At 41.6% G+C, this 14,020-nt stretch overlaps 1 protein-coding gene across 1 annotated transcript; it reads left to right on the top strand.

Annotated features, from left to right (window-relative positions):
- Positions 1–43: 43 nt before the first annotated feature.
- Positions 44–3,198, top strand: LOC140739581 (protocadherin gamma-A6-like). Its single transcript, XM_073067978.1, has one exon. It carries the CDS (start codon positions 199–201, stop codon positions 2,563–2,565), a length of 2,367 nt encoding a protein of 788 aa, XP_072924079.1. The 5' UTR covers positions 44–198; the 3' UTR covers positions 2,566–3,198.
- Positions 3,199–14,020: the final 10,822 nt, after the last annotated feature.

Here is a 14,020-nt window from a genome sequence, read left to right as displayed (position 1 = left end):
TGAAATATCCGAAACGACCAGAATAACCAGCAGTGCGCGTTCACATTGTGGGTACTACAGGAGGAGGTGAAACATTGTCCCTTTACGCATTTAGAAAGTAGACGGATTGTTCAAGTATCCGACGGTAAGACAACATATCTTGTTTAATCGAACAGAATCTTGAGTTTGGAAATAACTGAATGACTGAATGCAGGAACAATGGCGAATTCGGCGCTGAACAACATTATGTTCAGCGGTGTTATTTTCGCGATTCTGGGATGTATAACCAGTCCTATTTTAGGACAAATTCGCTATTCTATTCCCGAGGAAACGGAGAGAGGGACCTTTGTTGGAAATATCGCAGAAGATTTGAGATTAAATGTACCGCAACTGTCCGATCGTAAATTGCGATTAACCTCGGATGATGGCGGACAACACATGAAGGTAAATTTAGATAATGGGATTTTGTCTGTTCGTGAAAGAATCGATCGGGAGCTTCTTTGTGGACAAGCACCAATGTGTAGAATTCATTTTGAAATAATACTGGAAAATCCCATGGTCGTGTATCGCGGGGAAGTAGAGATTCTCGACATAAATGATAATGCTCCCATTTTCCGAGAGGGCCCCATTGTCTTACAGATAGCTGAAAATATCGCACGCGGGGTACGCTTTCCTCTCGAGACTGCCGAAGATTCGGACACTGGAATAAATACAGTTGCTGGTTACAAGCTCAGCTCCAACGACTACTTTAATCTAAAAACGCAGAGAACTGAGTATGGTGTTGTAAATGCCGAGTTGCTGTTAGAAAAACCTTTGGATCGAGAGATGCAGTCAGCCTTTCAGCTTGTTCTGACGGCAACTGATGGCGGAATCCCACAGAGATCTGGCACAACTGTGATTCTCATCAACGTAGTGGATGTCAACGATAATCCACCAGTATTTGATCGCGAATTATACAAGGTCAGCTTAATGGAGAACTCACCCAAAGGTACATTGGCTCTGAAAATCAAGGCAACTGATATGGACGAAGGGCCAAATGCTCAGGTAACATATTCATTCAGCAAGATGACAGCACCAAAGCTTCTTGAATTGTTCAGTTTAAACCCCAGTACTGGTGAGATTCAGGTTGAAGAGGAACTAGACTACGAAGAAGCGTCCAGTTATTCCTTGAATGTTCAAGCTACAGACCACGGAGTACCTCCAATAACGGGACACTCCAAAATTTTCATCACGGTAATTGATGTAAATGACAACGCACCCGAGATAAAAGTGACATCGTTTACTAGCAAAGTTCCAGAAAATGCTCCACTGGGAACGTTGATAATTTTGATCAATGTTATTGATCGCGATTCTGGAGAAAATGGTCAGTTTCACTGTGACATCCCAAAGAATGTCCCTTTTAGACTTCGAACATCATCGAAAAACCATTATGAGTTGATTACCAGTGGACCGTTAGACTGTGAAATTGTCGCTGAGTATAAAATACCCTTTGTAGCTCGGGATTTAGGATCGCCTTCCCTGACAACAAATAAAACTATACGGATTTTAATTTCAGACGTGAATGATAACGCCCCACGGTTTGATACATCGTCCTACAATATCTATGTGATGGAGAATAATACTCCAGGTAGTTCCATTTTCGAGGTAATGGCAAAGGATTATGACATGGATGAGAATTCCCATGTATCGTACTGCTTTCTGGAGGACCTTAACCAGGCATCTCCATTTTCCAGTTACCTCAGCATAAACTCGATGAATGGCACTATTTACGCGTTGCACTCTTTTGACTATGAAGAACTTAAACATTTCCAGCTGCATGTTCAAGCCCGTGACGCTGGAGTGCCCCCGCTGAGCAGCACCGCTACAGTGAATGTGATCATCCTGGATCAAAATGACAACGCACCAGTGATTGTTTCGCCCTTAGCACAGAGTGGATCAGCAGCCGTAGAGACTCTGCCCCATTCAGCGGCCCAGGGCTACTTGGTGACTCAGATAGTGGCAACTGATGCGGATTCTGGTCAGAACGCACGCCTCTCCTATCAGTTAATAAAAGCTACCGATTCCACATTGTTTAACATTGGACCATATTCTGGCGAAATCAGAACAGCGCGCAATATTTTGCAGTCCGATGCTACCACACAAACTCTCTCCTGCTTGGTAAAGGACAATGGACAGCCAAGCCTCTCCAGTACGGTTACAATGCACATTACTGTTTTGGAGAATATCACTGAAAAAGTGACTGATTCTGGTAATTTATCGAGAAACAACAAATATTTCACCGATTTCAACATGTATTTAATAATCATTTTTGGTTTCACTTCTGGTCTCTTTCTTGTGATTATCCTTCTGCTAATTGGCCTGAAATGCAAGCAAGACAGGCGTGTCTCCCAAACATATTATTCTTCCGGTTGTGGAGATACATGCAATCGGAGAGCTGCAATGGAGGAAACTTTACGTTATTCCGGGACTGATCGTATATTTCATGAACCAGATGCGCACCATTACTCAGTCTGCTTGTCTCCAGAGTCAGCGAAGAGCGATTTTCTCTTTTTGAAGCCATGCCAAGTGCACACCCCTCGGTCCTGATGCTAAAGTATATTGAACCGGTTACATCACGATTAGTTTACTGGCTAAAATGTGTGGATGTTTATAAACGATGTTTGAATTGAATATTTTCTTTTTTTGTGTGTCTCTGGTACTGAAATATGTATTGGTCAAAAAAATTCTGCAGTATCTGACATCCAAGCATCTGAATCCCGTAATTGTTCAGTGTAAATGGAAGTCTCCTACTCCTCACCGAACGCCCTACAAAAATGTAGTTTTGGAGTCAACCATTGTAAGAACTCATTGTGTGGACCCCGTTAGCAGACTTCAATATTTAATCACTATAAAGAACATCTGTGAAATACCACGGAGCCTCTGCTTCGATATTCGCCGAAAAGTATTTGTGAAAATACCGAAAGTGGTACCAATATATACGTGCGTATAATAAACATACAACTGTTAAGCTATTAAGTCCGTCTGTTAACGATAATAAGAATACTTGTCGAAATTATATTTTGCATTGTACACGTACATTATCAGAATCAGACAGTGGAACGATATTTTAATGATATGCTATCCGCTTCAGTTAAAACCCGATGGAAATACAACATCTTTAGCTTTAAATCTAAATAAATTGTTAATAGTGTCCTTTACATAAATGAAAATCACATTGCCTGGCACAAAATACAAAATAAATCTTCTCAATTTAGCCAATGATAATTTGGTGGCATTCTTGAGAAATTTGCAAATTTGACTGCTACAATCTGTTCGCGGGCAAAGGAAGTCTGGCAGATTTAGAGGCCTTTAAAAATGATATCGGGCTGTTCAGGGCAAAAACATTTCCTACTTGTGAGAAGGAAATGGCTGGAAAACTAGAGAAGTCCAACTGATGAAAGATATTGAAGTACTGGTCTGGAAAGCGAAGGAGACATGATAAATACAAGCAGCTGGGATCAAGCTAATTCCGTATAACTGATGTAGAAGGCCACTTAAGAAGGAAATAAGGGATGCTAAACGGGGACATCAGCAACCCTTTGCATCAGAAGTATAAGTATATTAAGAACAATAGTATAAGTAGGGAGACATTAACTCCTATGAACGATCAGTCATCGGCTAATTTAGAAACTGCATGAGGAGGTGTTGGATTAACACTGGACGAGGTATTTAGTTAATTAGTACTTATCGGCTGTAATTACCATGATAAAAGTCATGGAAATTAAGGAATGTGAGGAAGGAAACAGCGATTTCCAGAAATATTTGGGTATTTTCTAACTAAAGGGATTCTCAATGTTTGCATGCATAGTAGATAATTAACTGGTGGTTGACCAATTTTATCCGCTAGGTTATTGCAGACGATGGGGGAGAATTTACAGGATCCCTGAAAGAGAATTTAAAATTCCTCTCTCTGCAGGTGAGTTACAAAGATTCTGGAAGGTTGTGTAAAAAATCTTAAAGCATGCTTGTTTTCATTAGCTGGGGCACTGCGTACAAGAGAGAAACTGCCACGTTACAGTTGTACCAAAAGTTGGTGAGACCATACCTGGAGTTTTCTGTAACGTTCTAGCAGCAACACAAGAAATGATGTAATTACACTGGAGATGGTACAGAAACCATTCATAAACTGGGACAGGAGATCTTTAGCATCAGTAAGACCTCACGTGCAGCACTGCTATCAGTTTGGGTCCCTTATTTTAGAAATAATGCGTTTAAACTGGAGAGGGTTCAAAGCAGGTTCACGAAAATGATTCTAGGATTAAACACAAACACGAGGAAATCTGCAGATGTTGGAAATTAAAGCAACACACGCAAAATGCTGATGGTACTCAGAAGGCCAGGCAGCATCTATAGGAAGAAGTACAGTCGAAGTTTAGGCCCGAGTTCCTTCGTCATGACTAACTGAAAAAGGAGAAAGTAAGAGATTTGAAAGTGGGAGGGGGAGAGATGAGGCTATGATCTGGAAAGTTTATTGGCAAAAGGGATACAGAACTGGGAGATGGGAGAGGTTCATGGGACGGGAACCCTAGGGAGAAAGAAATAGGGAGGGGAGCAACAGTGGAAAATGGAGAGCAGGCAAGAAGTGATGATGAGAGGGACACACAGAGAAAAAGAGGGAAAAGGGGGTGGGGGAATAATAAATAATTAAATAAATAATTAAATAAATAAATAGATAGATAGATAGATAGATAGATAGATAGATAGATAGATAGATAGATAGATAGATAGATAGATAGATAGATAGATAGATAGATAAATAAGTAAGTAAATAGATGGATAAAGGATGGGGTAAGAAGGGGAGGAGGGGCATTAACAGAAATTAGAAAAATCAATGTTCATTCCATCAGGTTATAGGCTACCCACACAGAATATAGGGTATTATTCCTCCAACCTGAGTGTGGCTTCGTCTTGACAGTAGACGAGGCCATGGATTGACATATCAGAATGGGAACGGGACGTGTAATTACAATGTCTGACCACTGGGAGATTCTGCTTTCTCTGGTGGACAGAGCGCAGGTGTTCAGCGAAACGGCCCCCCAGTCTATGTCGGGTCCCAGCAATATGTAGAAGGCCGCACCGAGAGCACCGGACGCATGTATACCACACCAGCCCACTCACAGGTGAATTGCCGCCTCACCTGAAAGGACTGTCTCAGGCCCTGAATGGTGGTGAGGGGGGAAGTGTAAGGGCAGGTATAGCACTTGTTCCTCTTACAAGGATAAATGCCGGGAGGGAGACTGGTGGGAAGCAGGAACGACACCTAATATTCTGTCTGGGTAGCCTCCAAGCTGATCGCATGAACATTGATTTTTCTAACTTCCGTTGATGCCCTCCCCCCTTCTTACCCCATCCCATACTTATTTATGTATTTATTTATTATTCTACCCCATCACTCTTTTTTTCTCTTTATGTCCCTCTTACAATCACTCCTTGCCTGCTTCTCATCTTCCTCTGTAGCTCCCCTCCCCCTTTCTTTCTCACTAGGCCTTCCGTCCCATGATCCTCCCCCTTCTCCAGCTCTGTATCCCTTTTGCCAGTCAACTTTCTAGCTCTTTGCTTCATCCCTACCCCTCCTGTCTTCTCCTATCATTTAGGATCACCCCCCCCCCCCCCCCATCCTACTTTCATATCTTTTACTATCCCTTCTTTCAGTTAGTCCTGACGAAGGAATTCTGCCCGAAACGTTGACTGTACTTCTTCCTATAGATGCCACCTGGACTGCTGCGTTCCACCAGCATTTTGTGTGTGTTGCTAGAATTAAACGGCTATCATATGAAGAACATTTGATTGCTCTGGACCTTTATTCGCTGGAACATGGAAGAATCAGGCGTGACTTAATTGCGACTTATCGAATAGTGAACGGCCTGTCAAGAGTGGATGTGGAGCGAATGCTTGCTATGGTAGACTTTTCTAAGACCAGAGGACACAGCTTCAGAATAGAATGGCATCCTTTTGAACGGAGATGTGGAGGAATGTTTTTAGCCAACGATCAGTGAAATTCATAGCCACAGGCAGCTGTGGAGGACAAGTCATTATATATATTTAAGACAGAGGTTGAAAGTTTCTTAATTGCTCGGGGCATGAAGGGATGCAGGGAGTGGGTGGTGGTACTGGAAAGCAGGAGATTTGGGCTGAGAAAAAAAATGGATGAGCCATGATAAAATAACGGAGCAGAATCGATTCGCCAGATGACCTATTCCTGTTCACTATCTTATGGTCTTATGATGTTATAAGAATTGGACTATTTTTTTCACTGGTAAGGGAGGCTGAGTGGTAATATAACAGAGGTTGATAAAATTATGAGGAGTATTTATGAGAAGAATGGATCAGCCGAAAGGAGTTTGTATGTTTTCCCTGGGGTAGAGGAGCCTTTAACTTGTGGGCATAGGTCAATGCGGAAGGGAAAGATATGAAGTGGAACAGTGGGCTACATTTTTTTATACAAAAGATCGTTGATATAGATAATGAGTTACCGGTGGCAGAGATAGAAGCCGATACAATTACAATTTTAAAAAAAACTTGGATAAATAAATGTGGCTATAAGACATAGAAGCAAAACTAAGCCATTCGTCCTATCGTCCACACCTCCATTCCATCATTTCTGATTTATTATCCCTCTCACCACTTTCTCGTGCCTTCTTCCTATAACGTTTTACGCCCTAACTAATCAAGAAGTTTTTAACAGCGATTTCAGATATACCCAATAACGTGGCCTTCACTGCTTTATGTAAGAAGGAATTCCACAGATTCACAATTATCTGGGTAAATAAATCCATTCCTCATCTCTTGTCTTAATGGACGTCCCGTTATTCTAATCCAGTGCCATCCGACACGAGACTCTCATACTACAGAAAACACCCTATCCGTATTCACTATATCTTGGACTTACAATATTTGGTAAGTTTCAATGAGTTCCTCCCATTATTCTGAACTCCAGCAAGCTCAGAACTAGAGCCATCAAATATTTCTTATTCGCGGGATCTGTCTCGTGAACCTCGTCTAGACACTCTCCAATGTCAGTATTTTTTTTTAGTTTTAGAAAAGTGGCCCAAAGCTGTTCACAATCCTCCAAGTGTGGTCGGACTAATGCTTTAAAAAGCCTTAGCATTATATCCTTGCTTTGATATCCTAGGCTTCTCCAAATGAATGCTAACATTGCAATTGTCTTTCTGACCACCGACCCTACCTAAGACTCCCAAGATAATTTGATAAAAGATTTTTCTTCCTATTTGGAAAATAATCTACGCCTTTCTTTCTTCTACTCAAGGGCCTGACCGTATATTTCTCTGTATTAAGTTCCATCTGCAACATCTTTGCTATTCTCTCAGTCTTCTCAATTCTTCTGCAGTCACCCAGCTTCCTTAACAACCACTTGTGCTCCATGTATCTTCGTGTCGTCTACAAATATGGCAACAAAGCCATCACTCCGTCATACAAATCACTGACATATAACGCGAAGGTAAGTAGCCCCATCAGTAGCCCCTGCGGAATACCACCAGTCTCTGGTAGCCAACAAGATATTCCCGATTAATTACACTTTGTTTCCTGACAGCCAATCTTCCATCAATACTAGTCAGGAATTAAGCCAAATGGGACGAGTCCAGGAAATCCCTTTGTTTGGCATGGATGCGTTGGGCATATAGTCTTGAGAAAATACTTTTGAAATCTAGATCTCTCTCACATACAGTATGGGATGAAAGATCGTCGATATTACCAATATTGCCAGTAAAACGAGCAATTGCAATTAGGGCATTCTTCCGTGCTCTATGACCTCATGACTCGTCAATACAGGATACACGCGAAATAGGAATCATGCAGAGTATTTTCTTTCTTAGTTTTCAAACACTGAAAGGATATACGTTTCTTGCTGCTTATCAATTTTATTCATAATGGACTCTGCTCTCAACGGAAATAGAGGTTGTTAAGAAGTTATGGTTTCCCTGGTTGGTTACCTTTAGTTGTCTGCATTTGAATGTATACGACTTATGAAGATTATTAGTTCAGCCATTTTTTCTCCAAGGTGATTATCATAAATTTCGAAAACTAAAGTGACAAGACTGCACATTATTAAATATAAACTAGAAAATCTTGCTTTAAGTTATCACGATGTTGTTTCTGATAGTGACTGGTTGTGTCGCTGTAAACCAATAAGAATCAGAAACGAAGATATGGTTCCAATGTCCCTCCTGCATCACAGAAAAGAAGATCAGCTTCGAAGGGAGAAGCAAGAAGTACCGTTAGATCGTCGATTAAAACAAAGGTCATAAATTTATTAATTTTGAATGTAAGCACATTGTTACAGCGATTTTCTAGTCAGAATAATTCTTCCGTTTACTTGTGCAGAAATCTGGTTTTGGGAAAAAAGAAAATCACCGCGAGACAATGGCGGACCTGGCGATGAACGCTGCCTGGACTGTTAAAATTTGGACTTTCACTTTTCTGGTATGTACAAAGGTACTTCGAATCTTATTTTCGAGCGAATTCGGCACTCTATTCCCGAGGAACTCGGCATGGAGGCTTTCATTGGGAATATCGCGCAATATTTGACTCTAAATATACCGGAATTGTCTGCTTGGAAAATGCAGCTAGCCTCCGATGCTGGAGCACAGTATAAGAAGTAAATTTGGGAAATGGGGTTTTGTCTGTCAGTGAAAGAACAGACAGGAAACATGTCTGTCGGCAAAGAAATACTTGGTAAAATTTTATTTGATGAAGTACTAGAAAAGCCTTTGGAAGTGTATCGTGAAGAGGTCGAGCTTTTTGACGGAAGTGATAATTCTCCCACATTCCGAGAGATCATCATGGCTTCACAGATAGCCGAAACCATTGCATGGGGCATGTGCTTTCACCCTGAATGTGCCGGAGGTCCGAACGTCGGAGTAAATGTAATCCGTGCGTACATGATCAGTACCAGTGAGTTCTTTAGCCTGAAGGCGCGGACAGCAGAAAACGATATAATTATCGCGAAGCTGCTATCAGCAAAACATTTAGACAGAAATACGCAGTCCCTTTTTCGGCTAGTCCTGACAGCAAATGATGGTGGGACACCTCCAAGATCCGACACCGCTTAAATACGGTGGGGGACATCAACGACAATCTTCCAGAATTCGCTCGAGAAATTTACAAGAGCCCTCTTAAGGGAAAACGCGCTCCGAGGTACATTGGTCGTGAAAATCTAAACCAGTGACTTAGTCGAAGGGCCGAATGTTTCAATAAGCTTACTTCAGCAAAAGTTCAATTCAGTTTGGATGCCCACAGTGTGGAGATACGTCTTAAAGGACACCTAGATTTTGAGGAAACGCAAGATTATTCCCTGAGCATTCAGGCCGTGGGTAATGATGTGCCTGCAATGTTAGAGAAATGTTAATCAAGATAGCTCATGTAAACAACAACGTACCGGAGGTGGAAGTGACATCTACTTCGTGCAATATTCCGAAAAAAATCTCCTCCAGAAATACTGATAGCTTTGATTAATGCCATTGATTATGATTCTGGACCAAACGGACAGTTTCACTGGATATAGCGAAACACTTACCTTTTAGGCTTCAAATATTGTTGAAGAACCTTGATTAATTGAACCTTTGGACTGTGAATAGGTTCTTCAATATAAAATAACAATTGTAGCCCGGGACTTTAGTATCAATAAAAAAAACATTAATGTTACAATTTCTGGTGTAAATTATAATGCGCCATCTTTTACTGGACGTTTCTGTAACGTATATGTGATGGAAAACACCCCTCCAGGAAGTTTTGGCAATAACTGCGTCCAATCTTGATCTAGACCCAGAATTCGAATGTTTCCTACATCTTTCAGGAAATATTTATCCATGAATTGCCAATATCTAGTTACCGCAGAATTACTTCCAAAAACGGTGCCATTTAGGCGTTGCTTTGTTTTGACTGTGAGGATCTCAAAAGCATCCAGATCCATGTTCCAGCCTATGACGCTGGAGTGCCCCGCTGAGCTGCAGCGCTACAGTAAATGTTATTAACCTGGATCAAAATCATAACGCGCCCGATAATCGTTTCTTCTTCGACACAGGGTGGATCAACAGCCGTGGAGATCCTTCCCCAAATTACCGTCTAAGATAATAGCTACCGATGCAGATTCTGGTGACATCTACCAACCTCAGTTTGTTCAACGTTGTGCAGACATTCGGTAAAATCAGAGTAGCTCGCAGCATTTTGGAAGCGGGTTCCATCACACAAATTGTCGTCATATCTGTGAAAGAAAATGGATAGCCGAGCCTCTCCAGCACGGGTACAATTAAAATTAAAGTTATGGAGAGTGGCACAAAAAAGAAATCACTGTATGCCATCACTTGGTTTCGAATCCAGAAAACGTCTCTGGTCTAAATCATTATTATGTTGCTATTTCCAGTTGAATTTCTGTTTCTTCTGACCACCATTCTGCCTATTGTTATCAAAAGGAAACAAGATAGAAATATTATCCAATAGAATAATTCTCCCAATTGTTGTCTCAAGCATGGAAATTCAAACGATAATTTCAATCGTACACCAGCAATGGAGGAAAACTTACGCTACCCTGGGACTGGCCGCATGATTCGCGTGCCGGAAGCGTACCGTTACTCGGATCTGTCTGTCTCCAGAATCATCAAAGAACGATTTTCTACTTTTTAAGCCATACCTCCTCCCACGTTTTCGGCTAAATGCTAAATTGCAATAAACAGGTTATATTAGCTTAAGCAGACTTAATAGCATACAAAAATGAAGTGAACATTGGGAATCGCATGGTAGCTATTTAAATTCATTCCACAAGTCTCAAACTCGTATGTAAATCTTGACCGACATACTTTGACGGTCCAATCAGCGACGGGAGCAGAGCACAGCGACGAGTCTTCGCGCAGGTCGACGACGTATTTTTATGAGTAGAGCTTCGCAAGGATTCGGAATTATTCCGGCAGCTTAATTAGCAGCAGTGGCAGAACGCAGAGAAGTAAATAAAAGCCCAGAAGGGATGAGTGGCACGGCCATTATTCGGAGCAGACCAGTGATGAGATACGAACATCAGGTTTTATCTGAAAAGAAGCGTCGGCTCAAAAGAGGCGTTGGCTTTGGGTAAGATTCTGTTAAGGTTCTCTTTATTTCTCTTACTGTACCTAGTGTAGTAAATGGAAGTTTTGTGTTCTTGCTGCCGGATGCTGACGTCCTGCAGGACCCAGAGTCTCCAGGGAACTAGAACTGCCTGGTGCATCTGGCTGCAGCTCTTTGAAGACCGTATTCGGGATCTGCAGCAGCAGCTGGGTGACCTTCGTCTTCTACGGGACAGTGAGGAGATAATCGATCAGAGTTACAGTGAAGGAGTCACTCCTAAGTTGCGCGCAGCTGGGTGACTGTCGGTAGAAGTGGAAATGTGAATAGCCTGGTTACGCAGAGCATACCGTGTGGCCATTCCCCTCAATAATAAATTTACCACTTTGGATTCTATTGTGGACGATGGCCTCACGAGGAAATACCACGGAGAATAAGTTACTGGCAGTCAGCATGGGCCCATGGTACAGAAGGGAAAGAGGGAGAAGAGGGGAGTCGGAGTAATAGGGGATACGAAAATTTTACCTGAATTCAAAAGGGACCAATATTCTCGCGGTTAGGTTTGTCAGAGCTGTTCTGGAGGGTTTAAACTAATTTGGCAGCGGTGGGAACTGGAGTGAAGTTTCTCAGATGAGGATGGATGATAAAAAGCAAAGATAGCGTGCAGATATTCTGGCATTGGGGAAGCAGAACAAAACGTGTAGGAAAAGCAGTACTCAAAGAGTTATATCCTAATGCACGGAGTATAAGAAATAAGGTGGATGATCTTGCCGCACTAGTACCTTTTTTTAGGTATGATATTGAGGCCAGCACTAAATTATGGCTAAAGGACGGTTGTAGTTGAGAGTTGAATGTCCAAATTTATATCCGAATAGATAGGAAGGTAGGCAGTTGGGTGGCTCTGCTGGTAAATAATAGCATTAAATCAGTAGGAAGATATGACATAGGGTTGGAAGGTGTTGAATACTTGTGGGTTCAGTTAAAAAATTACAAGGTAAATGGACCCCTGAAATTTGAAACTTAGAATTGAATAGGAAAAAAGTAAATCTGATTTAGCAGTACTTCGGTAGAGTAAGGGAAATTTCAGTGGTATGAGAAAGGAGTTGCCCAAAGTAGATTGCACAACGCTGCTGACATTGATGTCAACAGAGCAGCAATGGAGTGCTTTTCTGGGAAAAATGAGGAAGGTGCCGGGCACATGTATTCCAAAAATGAAGAAAAACTCAAATGGTAAAATAGTCCGACCAGGTTGACAAGAGAAGTCAAAGCCATTGTAAAAGCAAAAAATAAGAAGGACTGACAAAGATAACGGATATATAGATATGGGAAAACATACAGAGAGGAACTAAAAACAATAAAATGTCAAAACCTACAGGAAGCAAATAAATGGATCATTTTGAGATAAAAGATAAAATATAAAAGCAAGCCTGCAAACAGTGTCAACATGGAAAGTAAAATCTTTTTCAAGCATGTAAGAATAAAAGAGAGATGTTACTGAATATAGGACTGCTAGAAAATGAACGCAGAGTAATAATTTCGGTGGCCAAGGATACAGCAGATTAACTAAATGAGCATTTTGCTTCAGTCTTTTTTGTGAAAGGTGCTTAGCAGTGTGCCTGATATTGCAGGATGTGAGGGAAAAACTGAGTTAAATGAGAAGGTGCTTAAAAAGCTGAAACACCTAAGCATACATAATTCACCCGTATAAAATGAACTATAACCTGTGGTTATGGAAGTGGTAGAGGTAAGAGATTGTGGAGCCATAAGTAATCATCTTTCAAAATTCACTGGACTTTGACATGGTGCCAGAGGACTGGCAAATTCCAAATGTCACCCCACTCTTTAAGGAAGCAGGAAGGCAGCGGATAGGAAATTATTGACTATTTAGCCTGACGTCAGTGGTTGGGAGATGTTGGAGTCAATTGCTAAGAATGGGATTATGGAACACTTTGTGACAGGGAACAAGATAAGACAGAGTCAGTATGGTTTCCTTCAGGAAAAAAAAATGCCTGACGAAGGTGTTGGAATTCTTTGAGGAGATTATAAGTAGGACAGATAAAGGGGATGCAGTGGATGTTGTATATTTCGGCATTCAGAAGGCATTTGACAAAGTGCCACTCATGACCCTGCTTACCAAGTTAAGAGCCCATCGGCTGACAGCAACGTTACTGACAAGTTTCGAGCATTGGTTGATCGGTAGGAGACAGCCATCGAAAATAAATGATCCCTTTCTGGTTGGCTGCCAGCGACCAATGGTGTTCCACAAGGTCGGTGGTGGGACCAGTTCTTTTTATGCTGCATATCAAAGATTGAAATGATGCAATAGACGGCATTTTTTTGTAATAGACGGTGGAGGGGCAGGTGATATTGAGTGAACAGATAGGTTGCAGAAGGAATAAGACAAATTAGGAGGATGGGCAAGGAAGTGGCAAATGAAATACAATGCAGGGCGAAGCATGGTCATGATTTTTGGTAGTGGGTATAAATGTGCGGACTATTTTCCAGACAAAGAGCAAATCCAAAATTCGGCGCTGCAAACGGGCATGAGAGCCCTGTGCAGAAAATCCGAAAGGTTAATTTGCAGGTTTAGTCTGTAGTGAGGAAGGGAAATGCAATGTTAGCATTCAGCTCAAGAGGTCTAGAATACAAGAGAAGGGATATGATTCTGAGCCTTTATAAAAAAAAAAATGGTGAGGCCTCACTTTGTGTATTGTGAGCAGTTATGAGCGCCTCATCTAAGGAATGATGTGCTGGCATTGGAGAGATTCCAAGGGAGATTCACAATGATGATTCCGGGAATAAAATGGTAATCATAAGAGGTATCATTAATGGGTCTGGGCCTATACTAGCTGGAACTTGGAACGGTGGGTGATGGAGTCTCAATCATTCCTATTGAATGTTGAAAGGCCTAGACAACGTAGGTGTGGAAAGGATGGTGGGGGATTCTAGT

This window comes from Hemitrygon akajei, chromosome 15, assembly GCF_048418815.1.
Source record: "Hemitrygon akajei chromosome 15, sHemAka1.3, whole genome shotgun sequence".
Taxonomy (NCBI): domain Eukaryota; kingdom Metazoa; phylum Chordata; class Chondrichthyes; order Myliobatiformes; family Dasyatidae; genus Hemitrygon; species Hemitrygon akajei.
This window is presented reverse-complemented; position numbering and strand designations above follow the sequence as displayed.